This window comes from Lampris incognitus, chromosome 13, assembly GCF_029633865.1.
Source record: "Lampris incognitus isolate fLamInc1 chromosome 13, fLamInc1.hap2, whole genome shotgun sequence".
In the NCBI taxonomy this organism is placed as follows: Eukaryota; Metazoa; Chordata; class Actinopteri; order Lampriformes; family Lampridae; genus Lampris; species Lampris incognitus.
In genome coordinates, this window is record NC_079223.1 from 1,982,830 (window position 1) to 2,008,426 (window position 25,597).

Below are 25,597 nucleotides of genomic sequence, written 5' to 3' on the forward strand. Positions count from 1 at the left end.
AAGGCGGCATCCTATGATGGTACCACGCTTGAATCCACTGGGCTCCTCAGAACGACCCATTCTTTCACACACGTCTGTAAATGCAGACTGCACGGCTAGCTGCTGGATTTATACACCTGTGGCAGTGGATCTGAATGGAACACCTGAACTCAATAATTAAGAGGTGTGTCCCCCAATACGTTTGTACATACAGTGTACATCTCCAAGAGTACATGATGAAGTTGTAAAGTCAATTTCTAAGGAGTCAGGTTTAACTTGACTTTAATGTTGTCTGTACATCAGTAACACGCAACATGCACCACCCACCAAATGTGTACTTATTGACAAGAGTGACCCATTCCATGCCAGAGTGTCTCTGGAGAAGTGTTCACCCAGCATTTCCTCTGATTGGTTGGTCTCATAATATAGAACCATTTTGAGTGGTGATTGATTGTAATGTTGGATGATTGATTTAATTGATTTTGCTTGATTACATAAATACCAATTTGATTGGTTGATTAGATGTGTGATGTCTTTCATTCAAAGAAGGTTGAGTCAGTTCATCTGGACACAGCATGTATTGACAGATACGTTTCATCATCATCTATTGCCCCTTTTCCACTACATGGTACCGGCTCAACTCGACTCGATTCGCTTCTGTGTCACTTCCCATTACCGTAACAGTACCCCCTCAGTGTAGCTGGTCGTCATGGCGATGCCTGGTTTCAATTTCAAAATGTACTTTTAAGATAACTCCGCTTCAGTATTTTAAAATTCCGGGTGATGTCCCATGTGCGCATTGATGACACAGTGATGCAAAATGACGCAGTGACGCGTTTCTCCGACCAATCGGAGGTCTGCATTGATTTTGGTTCCCGCTCCAGTTTTTTTTTTTTGAACCTCGACAAAGGTGGTACCAGAAAAGTGGTAACAGTTACCAAAATGCCGGTACTTTCCATTAATGGAAAACGAAAAAAGGGCGAGTGGAGTTGAGCCGGTACCGTGTAGTGGAAAAGGGGCATTAGTGACCTCTTCAGTCCAAACTGACTGCAGGTGTCCCCACCCTTATACACAACACAGTGACTGCAGGTGTCCCCACCCTTATACACAACACAGTGACTGCAGGTGTCCCCACCCTTATAAACAACACAGTTACTGCAGGTGTCCCCACCCTTATACACAATACAGTGACTGCAGGTGTCCCCACCCTTATAAACAACACAGTTACTGCAGGTGTCCCCACCCTTATAAACAATACAGTGACTGCAGGTGTCCCCACCCTTATACACAACACAGTGACTGCAGGTGTCCCCACCCTTATACACAACACAGTGACTGCAGGTGTCCCACCCTTATACACAACACAGTGACTGCAGGTGTCCCCACCCTTATACACAACACAGTGACTGCAGGTGTCCCCACCCTTATACACAACACAGTGACTGCAGGTGTCCCCACCCTTATACACAACACAGTGACTGCAGGTGTCCCCACCCTTATAAACAACACAGTTACTGCAGGTGTCCCCACCCTTATACACAATACAGTGACTGCAGGTGTCCCCACCCTTATAAACGACACAGTGACTGCAGGTGTCCCCACCCTTATAAACGACACAGTTACTGCAGGTGTCCCCACCCTTATAAACAACACAGTGACTGCAGGTGTCCCCACCCTTATAAACGATACAGTGACTGCAGGTGCCCCCACCCTTATACACAACACAGTGACTGCAGGTGTCCCCACCCTTATACACAATACAGTGACTGCAGGTGTCCCCACCCTTATAAACAATACACTGACTGCAGGTGTCCCCACCCTTATAAACAACACAGTGACTGCAGGTGTCCCCACCCTTATAAACGACACAGTGACTGCAGGTGTCCCCACCCTTATACACAACACAGTGACTGCAGGTGTCCCCACCCTTATACACAATACAGTGACTGCAGGTGTCCCCACCCTTATAAACAACACAGTGACTGCAGGTGCCCCCACCCTTATACACAACACAGTGACTGCAGGTGTCCCCACCCTTATAAACAACACAGTGACTGCAGGTGTCCCCACCCTTATAAACAATACAGTGACTGCAGGTGTCCCCACCCTTATACACAATACAGTGACTGCAGGTGTCCCCACCCTTATAAACAATACACTGACTGCAGGTGTCCCCACCCTTATAAACAACACAGTGACTGCAGGTGTCCCCACCCTTATAAACGACACAGTGACTGCAGGTGTCCCCACCCTTATACACAACACAGTGACTGCAGGTGTCCCCACCCTTATACACAATACAGTGACTGCAGGTGTCCCCACCCTTATAAACAACACAGTGACTGCAGGTGCCCCCACCCTTATACACAACACAGTGACTGCAGGTGTCCCCACCCTTATAAACAACACAGTGACTGCAGGTGTCCCCACCCTTATACACAACACAGTGACTGCAGGTGTCCCCACCCTTATAAACAGTACAGTGACTGCAGGTGTCCCCACCCTTATAAACGATACAGTGACTGCAGGTGTCCCCACCCTTATAAACGATACAGTGACTGTAGGTGTCCCCACCCTTATAAACAACACAGTGACTGCAGGTGTCCCCACCCTTATACACAACACAGTGACTGCAGGTGTCCCCACCCTTATAAACAACACAGTGACTGCAGGTGTCCCCACCCTTATACACAACACAGTGACTGCAGGTGTCCCCACCCTTATAAACAACACAGTGACTGCAGGTGTCCCCACCCTTATACACAACACAGTAACTGCAGGTGTCCCCACCCTTATACACAACACAGTGACTGCAGGTGTCCCCACCCTTATACACAACACAGTGACTGCAGGTGTCCCCACCCTTATAAACAATACCGTGGCTTAATGATGGAAACCAACGACCAGTTTCAACGTCTTTCATTGTGTGATGTGGTTGATTACATTGTTCTATGTTGTCTGTCAGGACTCTCCGCGGGCCCAGACCAGGAGGACTATAGAGTGCTGTAACACAGACTTTTGTAACAAAGACCTGATGCCCACACTGCCCCTGTACACTCCCACCGGTAAGATGACATCACTTCCTGTCTCTCCCTGCTCACTGTACTTGATTTAAAAAGTCAGCAGAACAAAGTAAGCACAGATAAAACCGATGTTTAAATACAAAATGTTAGTCAGCACTAGTAATTACCGTGTGTGCGTGTGTGTGTGTGTGTGTGTGTGAGCGAGCGTGTGTGCGTGTGTGCAAAGCAGTAAGGCTGGTGTATAAGCTGGATGTAGCTCTGTATCGCATAGATAGGATATTCGTACATACTGTAAGGTTGGGCTGATAGACGGATGCGGCGGGAATCAGCAGCAGTAAATTCGTGGCTGGTGGACTTTTGAGGGCCAATTTCAAATTCTTTATTTAGGTTATTTGAATGGTCAAGACTCCAAGTGTGAGTCAAACAAGTTGCAGCTGGGCTTCATTCAGCACATGCAGCATATGACAGTAGGGGTCCCTTCGTACCAGTCAGGAGCGTCGTCTCTAAGCAGTTGTTATGCTAACTTTGTTCACTTGGTAGCCCAGCAGGTTAAATCCGTTTTTCCTTTGAGGCTGTAAACTACGGTACGGCTCACTGATCGAGAGTGTGTTCGACATAGCGAGCACATTTTGCATTGTCTGTTGTCATTTATGTGTGCCCACCTATGTGTTTGTAACTAAAGTTTTCTTTTGGTGATGCGTACCGTTAAGTCTTGAGCTCAGTAAAGTCATAAGGAGAATTTTTCTGGTTCATTGGACCTCCATTCAGATCAGAGCAGACCGGAGAACAGTGAAGAGACAGGAAAAGCTAGAGGCAGGTTTAATTTAAAACAATAAAAAAAGCAAATGAATAAATTGGGGCAGCACGGTGGCCCAGTGGTTAGCACTGTTGCCTCCCAGCAAGGATGTCCAGGGTTCAAACCCCAGGCCACCCCACGTCCTTTCTGCGTGGGTTTTCTCCGGGTGTTCCGGTTTCCTCCCACCATCAAAAAGACATGCATGTTAGGGTTAATACTCCTGCCTGTGCCCCTGAGCAAAACAATGGAAAGAAGAAGTGGAGTTGGTTTTGGGTGCAGCACAATATGATGGTCACATGCTATACAATATGACGGTTACATGCTATACAATATGATGGTTATATGCTATACACTACGATGGGTACATGCTATACAATATGATGGTTACATGCTATACACTAGGATGAGTACATGCTATACACTACGATGAGTACATGCTATACAATATGATGGGTACATGCTATACACTACGATGGGTACATGCAATACACTAGGATGCGTACATGCTATACAATATGATGGGTACATGCAATACACTAGGATGGGTACATGCTATACAATATGATGGTTACATGCTATACACTACGATGAGTACATGCTATACACTACGATGGGTACATGCTATACAATATGATGGTTACATGCTATACACTACGATGAGTACATGCTATACAATATGATGGGTACATGCTATACACTAGGATGGGTACATGCTATACAATATGATGGTTACATGCTATACACTACGATGAGTACATGCTATACAATATGATGGGTACATGCTATACACTACGATGAGTACATGCTATACACTAGGATGGGTACATGCTATACACTAGGATGGTTACATGCTATACACTACGATGAGTACATGCTATACACTAGGATGGGTACATGCTATACACTACGATGAGTACATGCTATACACTAGGATGGGTACATGCTATACACTAGGATGGGTACATGCTATACAATATGATGGTTACATGCTATACAATATGATGGTTACATGCTATACACTAGGATGGGTACATGCTATACAATATGATGGGTACATGCTATACACTAGGATGGGTACATGCTATACACTAGGATGGTTACATGCTATACAATATGATGGTCACATGGGTGTGCAGACAAATGCTCACAAGACAAATGCTCACAAGACAAATGCTCACAATACTAATAGAAAAAGAGACAAATGCTCACAAATTGTTTTACAATCTTTATTTTTCAAAAAGTCAACTGAACATTCTGTTGCATGTCACATAAGACATATCACATAGGCCTGAGCATGTGAGAGGGATCACATCTCCCTGACAAATGAAATGGTGATCTTAAAGATAATCATGATTATAAAACAATTTGTGAGCATTTGTCTCTTTTTCTTTTAGTGTTGTGAGCATTTGTCTGGTGAGCATTGGTCTTGTGAGCATTTGTCATGGAATCGGTGACATGCTATACACTAGGATGGGTACATGCTATACAATATGATGGTTACATGCTATACAATATGATGGTTACATGCTATACACTAGGATGGGTACATGCTATACAATATGATGGTTACATGCTATACAATATGATGGTTACATGCTATACACTACGATGGGTACATGCTATACACTAGGATGGGTATATGCTATACAATATGATGGTTACATGCTATACAATATGATGGTTACATGCTATACACTAGGATGGGTACATGCTATACAATATGATGGTTACATGCTATACAATATGATGGGTATATGCTATACACTAGGATGGGTACATGCTATACACTAGGATGGGTACATGCTATACAATATGATGGTTACATGCTATACAATATGATGGTTACATGCTATACACTAGGATGGGTACATGCTATACAATATGATGATAACATGCTATACACTAGGATGGGTACATGCTATACAATATGATGGTTACATGCTATACACTACGATGGGCACATGCTATACAATATGATGGTTACATGCTATACAATATTATGGTTACATGCTATACACTAGGATGGGTACATGATATACAATATGATGGTTACATGCTATACACTATGATGGTTACATGCTATACACTAGGATGGGTACATGATATACAATATGATGGTTACATGCTATACACTAGGATGGGTACATGCTATACAATATGATGGTTACATGCTATACAATATGATGGTCACATGCTATACATTAGGATGGGTACATGCTATACAATATGATGGGTACATGCTATACAATATGATGGTTACATGCTATACATTAGGATGGGTACATGCTATACAATATGATGGTTACATGCTATACATTAGGATGGGTACATGCTATACACTAGGATGGGTACATGCTATACAATATAATGGGTACATGTAATACATTAGGATGGGTACATGCTATACAATATGATGGTTGCATGCTATACAATATGATGGTTATATGCTATACACTACGATGGGTACATGCTATACAATATGATGGTTACATGCCATGCAATATGATGGGTACATGCTATACAATATGATGGTTATATGCTATACACTACGATGGGTACATTCAATACACTAGGATGGGTACATGCTATACAATATGATGGGTACATGCAATACACTAGGATGGGTACATGCTATACAATATGATGGTTATATGCTATACACTACGATGGGTACATGCAATACACTAGGATGGGTACATGCTATACAATATGATGGGTACATGCAATACACTAGGATGGGTACATGCTATACAATATGATGGGTACATGCTATACAATATGATGGTTATATGCTATACACTACGATGGGTACATGCAATACACTAGGATGGGTACATGCTATACAATATGATGGGTACATGCAATACACTAGGATGGGTACATGCTATACAATATGATGGTTACATGCTATACACTACGATGAGTACATGCTATACACTAGGATGGGTACATGCTATACACTAGGATGGGTACATGCTATACAATATGATTGTTACATGCTATACAATATGATGGTTACATGCTATACACTAGGATGGGTACATGCTATACAATATGATGGGTACATGCTATACACTAGGATGGGTACATGCTATACACTAGGATGGTTACATGCTATACAATATGATGGTCACATGGGTGTGCAGACAAATGCTCACAAGACAAATGCTCACAAGACAAATGCTCACAAGACAAATGCTCACAATACTAATAGAAAAAGAGACAAATGCTCACAAATTGTTTTACAATCTTTATTTTTCAAAAAGTCAACTGAACATTCTGTTGCATGTCACATAAGACATATCACATAGGCCTGAGCATGTGAGAGGGATCACATCTCCCTGACAAATGAAATGGTGATCTTAAAGATAATCATGATTATAAAACAATTTGTGAGCATTTGTCTCTTTTTCTTTTAGTGTTGTGAGCATTTGTCTTGTGAGCATTGGTCTTGTGAGCATTTGTCATGGAATCGGTGACATGCTATACACTAGGATGGGTACATGCTATACAATATGATGGTTACATGCTATACAATATGATGGTTACATGCTATACACTAGGATGGGTACATGCTATACAATATGATGGTCACATGCTATACACTAGGATGGGTACATGCTATACAATATGATGGTTACATGCTATACAATATGATGGTTACATGCTATACACTAGGATGGGTACATGCGATACAATATGATGGTTACATGCTATACAATATGATGGTCACATGCTATACACTAGGATGGGTACATGCTATACAATATGATGGTTACATGCTATACAATATGATGGTTACATGCTATACACTAGGATGGGTACATGCTATACAATATGATGGTTAAATGCTATACAATATGATGGGTATATGCTATACACTAGGATGGGTACATGTGATACAATATGGTTACATGCTATACAATAGGATGGTTACATGCTATACACTAGGATGGGTACATGCTATACAATATGATGGTTACATGCTATACACTAGGATGGGTACATGCTATACAATATGATGGTTACATGCCATACACTACGATGATGGGTACATGCTATACAATATGATGGTTACATGCTATACAATATTATGGTTACATGCTATACACTAGGATGGGTACATGCTATACAATATGATGGTTACATGCTATACACTATGATGGTTACATGCTATACACTAGGATGGGTACATGATATACAATATGATGGTTACATGCTATACACTAGGATGGTTACATGCTATACACTAGGATGGGTACATGCTATACAATATGATGGGTACATGCTATACACTAGGATGGGTACATGCTATACACTAGGATGGTTACATGCTATACAATATGATGGTCACATGGGTGTGCAGACAAATGCTCACAAGACAAATGCTCACAAGACAAATGCTCACAATACTAATAGAAAAAGAGACAAATGCTCACAAATTGTTTTACAATCTTTATTTTTCAAAAAGTCAACTGAACATTCTGTTGCATGTCACATAAGACATATCACATAGGCCTGAGCATGTGAGAGGGATCACATCTCCCTGACAAATGAAATGGTGATCTTAAAGATAATCATGATTATAAAACAATTTGTGAGCATTTGTCTCTTTTTCTTTTAGTGTTGTGAGCATTTGTCTGGTGAGCATTGGTCTTGTGAGCATTTGTCATGGAATCGGTGACATGCTATACACTAGGATGGGTACATGCTATACAATATGATGGTTACATGCTATACAATATGATGGTTACATGCTATACACTAGGATGGGTACATGCTATACAATATGATGGTTACATGCTATACAATATGATGGTTACATGCTATACACTACGATGGGTACATGCTATACACTAGGATGGGTATATGCTATACAATATGATGGTTACATGCTATACAATATGATGGTTACATGCTATACACTAGGATGGGTACATGCTATACAATATGATGGTTACATGCTATACAATATGATGGGTATATGCTATACACTAGGATGGGTACATGCTATACACTAGGATGGGTACATGCTATACAATATGATGGTTACATGCTATACAATATGATGGTTACATGCTATACACTAGGATGGGTACATGCTATACAATATGATGATAACATGCTATACACTAGGATGGGTACATGCTATACAATATGATGGTTACATGCTATACACTACGATGGGCACATGCTATACAATATGATGGTTACATGCTATACAATATTATGGTTACATGCTATACACTAGGATGGGTGCATGATATACAATATGATGGTTACATGCTATACACTATGATGGTTACATGCTATACACTAGGATGGGTACATGATATACAATATGATGGTTACATGCTATACAATATGATGGTTACATGCTATACAATATGATGGTTACATGCTATACACTACGATGGGCACATGCTATACAATATGATGGTTACATGCTATACAATATTATGGTTACATGCTATACACTAGGATGGGTACATGATATACAATATGATGGTTACATGCTATACACTATGATGGTTACATGCTATACACTAGGATGGGTACATGCTATACAATATGATGGTTACATGCTATACAATATGATGGTTACATGCTATACACTAGGATGGGTACATGCTATACAATATGATGATAACATGCTATACACTAGGATGGGTACATGCTATACAATATGATGGTTACATGCTATACAATATGATGGGTATATGCTATACACTAGGATGGGTACATGCTATACACTAGGATGGGTACATGCTATACAATATGATGGTTACATGCTATACAATATGATGGTTACATGCTATACACTAGGATGGGTACATGCTATACAATATGATGATAACATGCTATACACTAGGATGGGCACATGCTATACAATATGATGGTTACATGCTATACAATATTATGGTTACATGCTATACACTAGGATGGGTACATGATATACAATATGATGGTTACATGCTATACACTATGATGGTTACATGCTATACACTAGGATGGGTACATGCTATACAATATGATGGTTACATGCTATACAATATGATGGTTACATGCTATACACTAGGATGGGTACATGCTATACAATATGATGATAACATGCTATACACTAGGATGGGTACATGCTATACAATATGATGGTTACATGCTATACAATATGATGGGTATATGCTATACACTAGGATGGGTACATGCTATACACTAGGATGGGTACATGCTATACAATATGATGGTTACATGCTATACAATATGATGGTTACATGCTATACACTAGGATGGGTACATGCTATACAATATGATGATAACATGCTATACACTAGGATGGGTACATGCTATACAATATGATGGTTACATGCTATACACTATGATGGGCACATGCTATACAATATGATGGTTACATGCTATACAATATTATGGTTACATGCTATACACTAGGATGGGTACATGATATACAATATGATGGTTACATGCTATACACTATGATGGTTACATGCTATACACTAGGATGGGTACATGATATACAATATGATGGTTACATGCTATACACTAGGATGGGTACATGCTATACAATATGATGGTTACATGCTATACAATATGATGGTCACATGCTATACATTAGGATGGGTACATGCTATACAATATGATGGGTACATGCTATACAATATGATGGTTACATGCTATACATTAGGATGGGTACATGCTATACAATATGATGGTTACATGCTATACATTAGGATGGGTACATGCTATACACTAGGATGGGTACATGCTATACAATATAATGGGTACATGTAATACATTAGGATGGGTACATGCTATACAATATGATGGTTGCATGCTATACAATATGATGGTTATATGCTATACACTACGATGGGTACATGCTATACAATATGATGGTTACATGCCATGCAATATGATGGGTACATGCTATACAATATGATGGTTATATGCTATACACTACGATGGGTACATTCAATACACTAGGATGGGTACATGCTATACAATATGATGGGTACATGCAATACACTAGGATGGGTACATGCTATACAATATGATGGTTATATGCTATACACTACGATGGGTACATGCAATACACTAGGATGGGTACATGCTATACAATATGATGGGTACATGCAATACACTAGGATGGGTACATGCTATACAATATGATGGGTACATGCTATACAATATGATGGTTATATGCTATACACTACGATGGGTACATGCAATACACTAGGATGGGTACATGCTATACAATATGATGGGTACATGCAATACACTAGGATGGGTACATGCTATACAATATGATGGTTACATGCTATACACTACGATGAGTACATGCTATACACTAGGATGGGTACATGCTATACACTAGGATGGGTACATGCTATACAATATGATTGTTACATGCTATACAATATGATGGTTACATGCTATACACTAGGATGGGTACATGCTATACAATATGATGGGTACATGCTATACACTAGGATGGGTACATGCTATACACTAGGATGGTTACATGCTATACAATATGATGGTCACATGGGTGTGCAGACAAATGCTCACAAGACAAATGCTCACAAGACAAATGCTCACAAGACAAATGCTCACAATACTAATAGAAAAAGAGACAAATGCTCACAAATTGTTTTACAATCTTTATTTTTCAAAAAGTCAACTGAACATTCTGTTGCATGTCACATAAGACATATCACATAGGCCTGAGCATGTGAGAGGGATCACATCTCCCTGACAAATGAAATGGTGATCTTAAAGATAATCATGATTATAAAACAATTTGTGAGCATTTGTCTCTTTTTCTTTTAGTGTTGTGAGCATTTGTCTTGTGAGCATTGGTCTTGTGAGCATTTGTCATGGAATCGGTGACATGCTATACACTAGGATGGGTACATGCTATACAATATGATGGTTACATGCTATACAATATGATGGTTACATGCTATACACTAGGATGGGTACATGCTATACAATATGATGGTCACATGCTATACACTAGGATGGGTACATGCTATACAATATGATGGTTACATGCTATACAATATGATGGTTACATGCTATACACTAGGATGGGTACATGCGATACAATATGATGGTTACATGCTATACAATATGATGGTCACATGCTATACACTAGGATGGGTACATGCTATACAATATGATGGTTACATGCTATACAATATGATGGTTACATGCTATACACTAGGATGGGTACATGCTATACAATATGATGGTTAAATGCTATACAATATGATGGGTATATGCTATACACTAGGATGGGTACATGTGATACAATATGGTTACATGCTATACAATAGGATGGTTACATGCTATACACTAGGATGGGTACATGCTATACAATATGATGGTTACATGCTATACACTAGGATGGGTACATGCTATACAATATGATGGTTACATGCCATACACTACGATGATGGGTACATGCTATACAATATGATGGTTACATGCTATACAATATTATGGTTACATGCTATACACTAGGATGGGTACATGCTATACAATATGATGGTTACATGCTATACACTATGATGGTTACATGCTATACATTAGGATGGGTACATGATATACAATATGATGGTTACATGCTATACACTAGGATGGGTACATGCTATACAATATGATGGTTACATGCTATACAATATGATGGTTACATGCTATACACTAGGATGGGTACATGATATACAATATGATGGTTACATGCTATACACTAGGATGGGTACATGCTATACAATATGATGGTTACATGCTATACACTACGATGAGTACATGCTATACACTAGGATGGGTACATGCTATACACTAGGATGGGTACATGCTATACAATATGATGGTTACATGCTATACAATATGATGGTTACATGCTATACACTAGGATGGGTACATGCTATACAATATGATGGGTACATGCTGTACACTAGGATGGGTACATGCTATACACTAGGATGGTTACATGCTATACAATATGATGGTCACATGGGTGTGCAGACAAATGCTCACAAGACAAATGCTCACAAGACAAATGCTCACAAGACAAATGCTCACAAGACAAATGCTCACAATACTAATAGAAAAAGAGACAAATGCTCACAAATTGTTTTACAATCTTTTTTTTTCAAAAAGTCAACTGAACATTCTGTTGCATGTCACATAAGACATATCACATAGGCCTGAGCATGTGAGAGGGATCACATCTCCCTGACAAATGAAATGGTGATCTTAAAGATAATCATGATTATAAAACAATTTGTGAGCATTTGTCTCTTTTTCTTTTAGTGTTGTGAGCATTTGTCTGGTGAGCATTGGTCTTGTGAGCATTTGTCATGGAATCGGTGACATGCTATACACTAGGATGGGTACATGCTATACAATATGATGGTTACATGCTATACAATATGATGGTTACATGCTATACACTAGGATGGGTACATGCTATACAATATGATGGTCACATGCTATACACTAGGATGGGTACATGCTATACAATATGATGGTTACATGCTATACAATATGATGGTTACATGCTATACACTAGGATGGGTACATGCGATACAATATGATGGTTACATGCTATACAATATGATGGTCACATGCTATACACTAGGATGGGTACATGCTATACAATATGATGGTTACATGCTATACAATATGATGGTTACATGCTATACACTAGGATGGGTACATGCTATACAATATGATGGTTAAATGCTATACAATATGATGGGTATATGCTATACACTAGGATGGGTACATGTGATACAATATGATGGTTACATGCTATACAATAGGATGGTTACATGCTATACACTAGGATGGGTACATGCTATACAATATGATGGTTACATGCTATACACTAGGATGGGTACATGCTATACAATATGATGGTTACATGCCATACACTACGATGATGGGTACATGCTATACAATATGATGGTTACATGCTATACAATATTATGGTTACATGCTATACACTAGGATGGGTACATGCTATACAATATGATGGTTACATGCTATACACTATGATGGTTACATGCTATACACTAGGATGGGTACATGCTATACAATATGATGGTTACATGCTATACAATATGATGGTTACATGCTATACACTAGGATGGGTACATGATATACAATATGATGGTTACATGCTATACACTAAGATGGGTACATGCTATACAATATGATGGTTACATGCTATACAATATGATGGTCACATGCTATACATTAGGATGGGTACATGCTATACAACATGATGGTTACATGCTATACAATATGATGGTTACATGCTATACACTAGGATGGGTACATGCTATACATTAGGATGGGTACATGTTATACAGTATGATGGTTACATGCTATACACTATGATGGGTACATGCTATACAATATGATGGTTACATGCTATACATTAGGATGGGTACATGCTATACAATAGGATGGTTAAATGCTATACACTACAATGGGTACATGCTATACACTACAATGTGTACATGCTAAACAATATGATGGGTACATGCTGTACAATATGATGGGTACATGCTATACAATATGATGGGTACATGCTGTACAATATGATGGGTACATGCTATACACTAGGATGGTGACATGCAGAGAACACATTCACTGTAAGAACACAATGACAAAATAGAGTTGCTTTCCTCTCTTTCTTCTTAAATCCATAGTAATTGTTGGACTGTCACATTTGAATAGTCTTAAATCCAAAAAATCATCTTAAAATGGGCACTCCCCAGCCCCGCCTCCATATACCCCAGCAACCAGACTGAAGGGGCTGCAAAAGCCAACAGGATCTTTTCATCACTTACCCCACTGTAATGGATATGAAGGAATAGATCATGGTATGGAGTGTCTGATGAGTGATTTGTAGTAAACAGGATGTATCTTTTGTTGTATTTCAGGAGACTACCTCAGCAGTGCCCACTGGCTGGCGTTCCTCATTTCCATGACCGTGTGCTGCTGTGCTCTGATCTGCGTCACCGTGGTTTGTTACTACAGGTATACCCTGACCCCTCATGCCCTGCTGTACCTACTAAGCTGCACAAGGAAGAACATTCCTCACCTTTACAGTGTTGGTGCCGTACTCACTAACCACAGCACAGTGATCCTACATAGTCAACCAGCTGTACAACAGCAGAAATGGTGTTCTCATTATCCTCTGTGTATATCTGGCCTCGGGGCTAAAGTGGTGTGTAACTTCAATAAGCAGATGAATATAAAGCGGTCTTTTGTCTTAGTGATCAAAGTTTAGATCAGAAGGTTAACATAAAGGTGTATGTGGTCTACCAGGTATAAATGGCAGAGCGAACGTCAGCGTTACCATCGAGACCTTGAGCAGGACGAGGCCTTCATCCCTGCAGGAGAGTCCCTCAAAGACCTCATCCACCAATCCCAGAGCTCTGGCAGTGGCTCAGGCCTCCCTCTGCTGGTACAAAGCTTCAACTTTACACAGACAGATCATACATACATACATACATACATACATACACGGAAGACACGCAGGGGCACATGTATGCTACAAACACACACACACACACACACACACACCGATCAGTCGTGTGTTTGCTTAACGCGGAGGAATAAAGTTCCCACAAGGGTTGTCATAGCATCCAATTACACCCAGCTAAACATCTTTAATAACAACCACAAGTTGGACCGTATCTGTGACCAATCAGATGGCTTGGTTGGTAATACCTGTTAACTTGCCCTCCTTCTACAGGTCCAGCGGACCATAGCCAAACAAATCCAGATGGTCCGTCAGATTGGAAAGGGCCGATACGGGGAGGTGTGGCTCGGCCGCTGGAGAGGAGAAAAGGTGGCTGTCAAAGTCTTTTTCACCAGAGAGGAAGCCAGCTGGTTCAGAGAGACAGAGATCTACCAGACGGTCCTCATGAGACATGAGAACATACTAGGTAGGCTGACTCACCTGTTCCTCGCTCTGTCTGTCTGTCTCACCTGTTCACTTCTCTGACCAGCTGATCCCTCTCGTTCCTTTCCCTCTGCTCTCTGATAGGCTTCATCGCTGCTGACATCAAGGGAACGGGCACCTTCACGCAGCTCTTCCTCATCACAGACTATCATGAGAACGGTTCTCTGTATGACTTCCTGAAGCTAACCATGCTGGACACCCAAGCCCTGCTCAGGATGGCCTACTCCACCGCCTGTGGCCTCTGTCACCTCCACACCGAGATCTATGGCACGCAGGGTAAACCCGCCATCGCCCACCGAGACCTCAAAAGCAAAAACATCCTGATGAAGAAGAACGGGACCTGCTGCATCGCCGACCTGGGCCTGGCTGTCAAGTTCAACAGGTACTGGGACTGAGCCTTTAAAATGACCATATGTGAATACACCAGAATCATTCATGACCACTGACGAAACCTGCACCTGAATCCTTCAAGACAATCAGTGTGAAGGTGCAGCGGGTAGTTCTACTCGAATCTTGCCCGCTATTGTTCAGTGATGTAAAAACAGCAATGAATCCAAGCACAACACAAAAGAGTTGAGATTATTGTTATCATTTGAGTAAAAGGGATGGATTGTGTAGGTTTTTTAAACCACCACCACTCAGAAACCCTTTCTGGTAGTTACTAGTCATATTACAATCACTACCAGTCTTTTTGTGTTAGTCATATAATGGTATTGACCAGTCATATTATGATATTTACTAGTCATAGTATGTTGTTAACTAGTCCTATCATGGTGCTTACCAATCTTATGCTTACTAGTCATATTATGATATTTACTAGTCTTGCTATGTTGTTCTCTAGTCCCATTATGTCACTTACCAGTCATATTATATTTGCTAGTCACATTATATTTACTAGTCACGTTAAATTTAGTAGTCACGCTATATTTACTAGTCACGTTATATTTACTAGTCACATTTAGTAGTCACATTATATTTACCAGTCATATTATATGTACTAGTCACATTATATTTACCAGTCATATTATATTTACCAGTCACATTATATTTACTAGATACGTTATATTTACCAGTCATATTATATTTACTGGTCACGTTATATTTACTAGTCACGTTATATTTACTAGTCATGTTATATTTACTAGTCACGTTATATTTACCAGTCATATTTACTAGTCATATTTACTAGTCACGTTATATTTACCAGTCACGTTATATTTACTAGTCATGTTATATTTACTAGTCATGTTATTTTTACTAGTCACGTTATATTTACCAGTCATATTATATTTACCAGTCATGTTATATTTATTGGTCACGTTATATTTAGTAGTCACATTATATTTAATAGTCACATTATATTTACTAGTCACAGTATATTTACTGGTCACATTATATTTACTAGTCATATGTTGGTGATGAAGGCCAGAGAGGAGGTTTATGGATGTGGTGAGGGAGGACCTGCAGGTGGCTGGTGTGACAGAGGAAGATGCAGAGGACAGGAAGAAATGGAGTCGAAAGTAGTAGTAGTAGTCGTAATAGTAGTAGATTATGTTGTTCACTAGTAGAGATGTAACGGTATGAACATTTCATATCACGATTATAGTGACCAAAATTATCACGGTTATCAGTATTATCACGGTATTGTTAAAATGTTCAAAAAGTACTGTAACGTGCATGGATAAGTAGACACGCTGGCCGCTGGCTGGCAGGTCTGACCCTTTAGTCGAGCGGTTAGCGATGTCTCCTGCGGTGCGGGCGATACGGGTTCGCTTCCCGGCCGCAGCAGTTCCTGTGGTTGCGTTGTCCCCCGAATTCGCTACAGTACTGATATACACATGGAAATCATTTCACCAAGTTTTATTTTGAAAACCACAAATAAAATTAGCAGCACTATGCACTTTTTGTTTGCATAAACATTAAAATAATAAAAATAATAGCATTCCTTATGTAAACATATGAAAAAAACCATACAAATATGCATTAAAGATGTCACCATGTGGCCATGAGAGGTAACTGCACTTTGTGCACATTGCAAATAAGAAAACAGCAACCAAAAAGACATTTATTCACATTGTCTGTGAATGTTCTCATTCATCCAGGTCATGGTTCTCCAAAGGAGTTGAATCAAGTGCAACTGGACTTGGTATATATCCGTGAAGACGTTTCGCCTCTCATCCAAGAGGCTTTCTCAGTTCGTGCCTTTCTTAGTTACTTTAAATAATGTTTACATTAATAGCTTTGGATATAATCTGCATTAGGAATGCTGTTTTGGTATAGATAAGCATATGAAAGAGTTTTATTTAGCTCAGTGCTCATGTTGAACATTAGGGCTACTGTCACTTAAGAAGATCGCAAATGTCTGTGTACGTGAACCAGGAAGCGTCTAGATTTGTGAGTGTTGAGTCGGCGGTGATTTTGGAGACTGAAGCTATACAGTTTTCTTACCGTAGCCGTAGTAATAACGTGGCAGTAATAGCCAGCCTTAGTTATAGTTTAGTAAATTATTATTTGATTACTCCTGTATGAAGATTTCGCTGTGGAACCGGGATACATTTTCGTTTTGTTATCTTTTTACGCCGGAGTCCTGTGGAGGTTTTTTCCTTGCTTTTCCTTAAGAACGTACTACGCACGAGTAGCTAACTGTAGCCAGTGGCACGAGTAGCTAACTGTAGCCAGTGGGACGAGTAGCTAACTTTAGCCAGTGGGACGGACCATCGGCCCTCACAAAGAGTAACGTTTGGTAACATGAAAGCTCAAGTTTACATTATTGACAAGCTATTAGCAAGTTAGACATGCAAACCATGACATTTTCCCCCATTCCAACGTCCCCACATCAGGCATCCAGCTAAAAGTTAACTTACCTTGCATTCGCTGTAAAGTTGTGGAGGGTGGTGACGGAGATGACTGGTAAGATTAGAGGTGTTGCCCCCTTTCACAGCGATGTTCTTCCTGCATGTTCTGCAGACAGGGTAACCGTCTTCCATCAGTTTTCCCTCAGCACTCTTACAAGAACCAAAATACCACCACACTTCAGACTTAGTCCTCTTAGTAGGCAAAAAATCTCCCGAGCGCCGTCACTGCCTGTGCCTTCCATGTTTCATGGAGGCAAAACAAACCCACGCTGCCTGCTGCGCCTGCGCGCCTGCGTCTGAGAGACCATGCTGGACAGTATTTACCGTGAGGTTTTCAAAGCGCGGTAATCAAACATGGTTTTATAGATAATTAAAATTTGAAACGGTAATACTAACCGTCGGGAATTTTACCGCGGTTAATCATTAAACCGGTAACCGTTACATCCCTATTCACTAGTCCTATTATGGTACTTACTTACTAGTCATATTAAGGTACTTACCAGACATATTATTTTTACCAGTCATGTTATGATGTTTACTAGTCATTATGTTGTTCAGTAGTTGAGTCAGTTCATCCCGACACAAAACTTGGTGGGAAAAACGTTTTGTAGCTCATCTAAATGACTTTGTCCGTCTCAGCTGACTGAAGGTATCTCCAACCTTATAAACAGCACAGCTGCAAAATGACCGAAACTGGCCATTGGTTTCATATGCAAATTCTGTGGCCATTAATTAGTTACAATGCCCACATATCCTGTTCAGGAAGGATTGGGGAATAGCAGCAATCACAGCGTTGCCCTGGCATCTATTGTTAACCCATTGGTAGGCAGTACTGAGCATCACATCCAGAACACAATGCATTTTGTGGATAACATGAGGGACGCTATTATGGAGGCGGATGAAATGATTGTCTCTTATGATGTTACGTCCTTCTTCTCCTGGGTCGCCACCCTGCTGTGGTGGAGAACCTTGCATGTACCAATGATCCCAAGAGCTATGCCATCCAGAACATGGCTCCTGGTAGGGTCACCCGAGGCCGATTGGTCAAGGGGGAGGTTCCAGACAAAGCGCGATCCAATAAAGACCTCAATGGCGGAAGATGTCTCCAGGTCACAATGGCAGTGAAGGTGGATGAAGGCTGCAACAGAGGGTGGTCCCCAATCATCTTGGTTCCCCATGCCATTAGACTCTGGCCACCCCCTGCCAAGGACTGTGTGGTAGCTGCAGGAGCATCAGCCACTCCATGTAAAAAGCTGTCACGTGCAGGCGTCCTCCTATTATGCAGCTCCAGGATCAGCCTCTACACCCACCTGAGGAGCCAGAAGGAGAATGGTCATACTCGATCCCAAGTGACCGCTGATGATGATGATGATGATGATAATAATAATAATAAATTAAATCAATCTTATATAGTGCTTTTCTAACACTCAAAGTGGCTTTACAGTAAACGGGGTGAAACAAGACGACAGATAAACATAACACAGACATACAGGGGTGGATGGGAAGGGGTGCAAACATACACGGGTGATGGGAAGGGGGGGGCAGACATACAGGGGTGGATGGGAAGGGGGGCAAACATACACGGGTGATGGGTAGGGGCGCTACGAGAGGGACAAGCGGCAGCCGCACACGACGCCAGCAGTACTCTCCCACTTAGACACATACAAAAGGGCAAGAAAAACACAAAACAACAGCCATGTGGACGTTGGTGTTGTGTAGGGGTTTACTCCCATAGCCTATTCCTCTCCCGGGGTGTCCACTAGGTGGCACTATTTAACCCATAGCTGGGGCTGGTTCATGGTCATCAGGGAATATCCACGCACCGGTAGGCCTGTGTACTGCACGTCTAGGGGCCAGACCTCCTCCAAGTCCCTTGTAGTTCAGCCAGGGTCCAAGGTGTACCCAGTTACCGTGTGTTGCCACGAGGAGGCGCTACATAGGGCTTGCTGTTGGAGAGGCTATGTACTGGCAGGTAGAGACTTACAAACACGCTCGGCTCTCCTGTTCGCATTTCTGCTAGCCAACGGTGAAAGTTGAGAGGGAGACGTGACAACACACAACACACCACAACAACCCCACTTCTTACACAACAATGTCACACACACAACTTGGACACACATGATGATGATGACGTCCCTCTTCACGTGTGTTCTTGTTGCTGAAGTGGTGGTAGTCTGTATGAAAGTACAGGACGACCTCACCCTTAGTAATAGGACCACCCTTAACACTGACCAAGCATGTCTGCTCCTTAAGCTGTGTCTTCAGTCCACGTATTTCACATACAAGGGACAGTACTATAGGCAGAAACATGGGTACGCTATGAGTTCCCCAAATTTACCTATAGTTGCGAACTTGTTTATGGAGGAAGTGGAAAAGAGGGTTCTTATGTCCTGTCCAGGGACACCAGCTAGCCATTACGTCAGGTATGTGGATGACACCAGGGTTAAAATTAAATCTCAGGTCATACCACATTTCATTGACCACATCAACTCGATGGACAACCACATTAAGTACACCAAGGAGGATGTGAAAAATGACAGGTTCACCTTCCTAGACTGTGAAATTGCAATTGGTGATGGGGGACATTCGAAAGTTGATGTTTACCATAAACCAACACATACTGATGAGTTCTTAAGGTTTGACTCTCATCATCCACTGGAGCACAAACTAGGAGCCATCAGGACACTGCACCGACACAGCAGCCAGGGAAGAGGAGAAATCCTACATTAAACAGGCCCTGGGTAAGTGTAGTTAACCTAACTGGGCATTTCCTATGTTGAAAACTACAACCCTGACACGTCTGTCATCGTGTTAGGTGATTTCAACCATACAAATCTTTCCTTCGAACTACCTAACTATGAGCAACAAGTCACTTGCCATAGCAGAGAAAACAAAACATTAGATCACTGCTACATCTCCATTTCGAATGCTTACCGTGCATTCCCGAGGGCTCCACTGGGGAAGTCCGACCACGCTGTGTTACTCCTCATCCCAAAATACAAACAAAAGCTTAAATCCATTAAGAAAACATCAAAATCTGTCAGGTCCTGGTCCATGGATACCATTGAAACACTTCAAGGGTGTTTTGAATGCACTAATTGGAATATATTTAGCGCAGCTTGTGACTCCCTCGATGAACTCACTGGCACAGTGACATCATACATCAAGTTCTGCAAGGAAATGTGCATCCCTACCAAAACCCTGACATTGTACGGCAATAAAAAACCCTGGTTCTCTAAAGAATCACACCTCCTACACAAAGAAAAGAACTGGTCATACAAAAACAGAAACAGGGATCAGTACAGAGCAGCCAAGTATAAGCTGCGTGCTGCAATAAGAAAAGCAAAATCCAGATATGCAACAAAACTCCAACAATGATTTCTCCCAGTAACTCCAGAGCGATATGGAAAAATCTCAAGAAAATGACAATTACAAAAACACCCCTGCTCCCCTGCAGATAATGACCATAACCTCCCAGATAAACTAAATAAGTTTCATGCAAGGTTTGAAAAACCTATTCCACCAGCCATCCCCCCTACTCCCACTCCAATGCCACCCTTCTGCCTCCAGGAGGATGAAGTGAGAGCTACATTCAAGAAGCTGAACATTAGGAAAGCAGCAGGGCCAGCCGGCATCAGTCCTGCTTTGTTGAGCCACTGTGCAGCACAATTGGCCCCAATATTTAACACCTCTCTAGGTCAGTGTACAGTCCCACAGTGCTTCAAACTCTCTACCATCATTCCTGTGCCAAAGTCCTCAAAGATCACCCGCCTCCATGGCTTCAGACCAGTTGCCCTAACATCTGTGGCCATGAAAGCATCATTCTGTCACACTTGAATCTTGCACCTCTCCAATGATGGACCCATATCAGTTTGCCTATAAAGCCGGCCTCTCTGTTGAGGATGCAGTTAACATAGCCCTGCACCATGCACTGCACCACCTGGAATCACCAAACACCTACACATGCATCCTGTTCATAGACTTTAGTTCTACCTTCAACTCAAAACTCCATCAACCCACTCAAACTCTTTACCATACTCTTGGATATGAACATTGGCCCAGCCATATGCCACTTGATCAGAGTTTCCTGTGGAACAGGCCACAGAGGGTGAAAGTTAACAACCTAACCACACACCCTCTTACCCTCTGTACAGGTGCTCCTCAGGGCTGTGTTCTCTCCCCCTGGCTCTTCTCACATCACACCACCCACTTTACATCTACGGATAGCTCTGTGAAAATAATAAAATACACAGACGACACAACCATTGTAGGCCTCATCTCCAACAACGATGAAACCCAGTGCCGCCCTGCAGTACACCAAGCTGCCACTTGGTGTGCAAACAACAACCTTCTGCTTAATACAGCCAAAACCCAAGAACTCATTATTGACCTCCGATGCGTGCCGAATCCCAAAACACCCATACAAATGAACGGAGGCCCCATCACCACCACGACTCTTTTAAATTCCTTGGAACGTCCATCAATACCAACCTGAAGTGGAAAACTAACACTGAACACGTCACTGCAAAAGCTCAACAACCACTCAGCTTAAAAGATACCGGACCAAACATCAACTGCTCCTTCTGTTTTACTCAGCCATTATCCAGTCACATCTTCTATTACAGTATTACAGTATTTATTATAGTATTACAGTATTACAGTATCGTAGTATTACAGTATTACAATATTACAGTATTACAGTATTTATTACAGCATTACAGTATCATAGTATTACAATAGTATAGTATTATAGTATTACAGTATTGTAGTATTATAGTATTACAGTATTATATTATTACAGTATTACAGTATTATAGTATTACAGTATTATAGTATTACAGTATTGTTGTATTATAGTATTATAGTATTACAGTATTACATTATTACAGTATTACAGTATTGTATTATAATATTAAAGTATTACAGTATTACAGTATTACAGTATTACATTATTATAGTATTACAGTATTATAGTATTACAGTATGGTACGGCGGCACAGACAGTCAAACATGGAACAAACTGCAGTGGATTGTCAACAAGGCATCCAGAATCCTAGGCAACCCACTCCCTTCAGCTGAACCTCTACATACTAACCAGACTGGAAAGCCAGCAAAGAAGACCATCTCCGACCCCTCACATCCTGCTGCTCATCACCTCCTCCAGCTCCTTCCCTCAGGGAGGCGCTACAGGTCACTGTCCACTAAGACTAAACGCTTCACAAAGAGCCCCCCCCCCCCCCCCCCCCAGCCATCAGGACTGTGAATTCCTCCCTATAGTCCCTCCTCACACACCACTGGCATGCACACCGCCATTCACCTGATAGTTGTGCATGATATGTTTGTTTCTGTTATTGTGTAGCTGTATTGTTGATGATAATATGTGGAGTGTCTGTTGTTGTCCATGTATGTATTGTGCTGCAGAGTTTAATGTGTACCAAAAACAAATTCCACCGGCCTTGGTCATGTGGCTAATAAAACAATCTAATCTAATCTAATTTGTCAAAGCCAGGAAGACGCCCAAGCAGTGCACCAGCTGATTGAAGAAGGGAGAAGGACAACAACCGCCTAAGCATAAACCAGTGGTGATTCTGTGTTTGGCAGGAGTGTTGGAACAGTTGAGACATGTATTTTCCAAACATTGCATCACAGTTGCTTTCTAACCCCAAAACACGCTGCGTCGGAAGTTGGTCCACCCCAAGGATCAGGTCCCCTGGCACAAAGAGAGCAATATAGTGTACGCTGTTAAGTGCTGGGAGGATTGCCGTGACTTTTACTCTGGGGAAACTAAACAGACTCTGGAGAAGCGGATGGCACATCATGGAAGAGCTACTTTGTCAGGCCAGGACTCCACAGTCTACACCCACCTGGAGGCCAGTAGCCACTCTTTCAAGGATGAGGATGTGCACATCCTGATGGGGAAGAACGCTGGTTTAAACGGGGAGTCAAGGAGGCCATCTATGTGATGAGGGAACAACCATCCCTGAACCGAGGGGGGGCTAAGAGTACATCTGTCGCCATCCTTACAATGCTGTGATTGCAACTATTCTCCAATCCTCTGTGAATAGTAGACTGTAACTCAAATTGATGGCCACGGCTTTTGCATATGAAACCGGCCGTCGGTTTCAGTCATTAAGCAACTGTGCTGTTTATAAGGTTGTGGATACCTGCAGTCAGCTGAGGCTGACAAGTCACTTAGATGATGAAGAAACGTGCCTCCCACTAAACTTTACCAGCGATATTATATTTACTAGTTATTGCGTTGACCGCTAGTCAAATGGAATTAGAGTTATTTGTCCTCTGCTTCCTGTTTGTAGCGAACCCCAGCCAGACAATGGTGAAGCATACTGATGGTTCACAAAGCCGTTTTTATTCACTTCTCCTTTCTTCACACCATCCTCAATGTGAATCCTTTCTTCATAAAACACCGTAAAAGCTAGAACACACAAATAAAATAAAAATGAGCTCTTACACACAAAACAAAATAAACATTATCCGTTAGCCATATTATCCGTACATATGAAGGGCTAGCAAGTTAGCATCACTGCCGTGACGATACAGCTAACCATTCAAACGATATAGGAGGCTGACACTAGCATGACAATTGACGATATCAAAAATATTCTAAGCACTTCCCCACAAATTAAAATGACCAAAACACGTATCACAGATTCGTGAACAAAGCAAACAAACAACACCTGGTTCCCGCTCCAGCTAGCTAGGCTGCTTCATTAGCCTTATATTTTAGGTCAGTGTCAAAACCATCCTTCCATGTGTGAACCGCGTTGTCAAGTGCAGCTGTCAAGTTGCTGTCGGACGCACTAATGTTACTTCCGCCCAAGACTTTCAAAATAAGGGCCAATAATATGAAAAACAGGAAAATACAAAAACAACGTGGCAGGAATAGAATGCCTTATCAAAGAAATTAGTATTTAGTCATTTTAAC

At 41.3% G+C, this 25,597-nt stretch overlaps 1 protein-coding gene across 1 annotated transcript in view; it reads left to right on the forward strand.

Annotated features, from left to right (window-relative positions):
• LOC130123113 (bone morphogenetic protein receptor type-1A-like) overlaps window positions 1-25,597 on the forward strand; it is a 31,473-nt gene that overhangs the window by 368 nt on the left and 5,508 nt on the right. Inside the window, exons 2-6 of the mRNA XM_056292238.1 lie at window positions 2,945-3,044; window positions 14,772-14,868; window positions 15,160-15,298; window positions 15,590-15,782; window positions 15,884-16,181. Coding sequence (XP_056148213.1) covers window positions 2,945-3,044; window positions 14,772-14,868; window positions 15,160-15,298; window positions 15,590-15,782; window positions 15,884-16,181 — 827 coding nt within the window. The remainder of the gene's footprint in view (window positions 1-2,944; window positions 3,045-14,771; window positions 14,869-15,159; window positions 15,299-15,589; window positions 15,783-15,883; window positions 16,182-25,597) is intronic.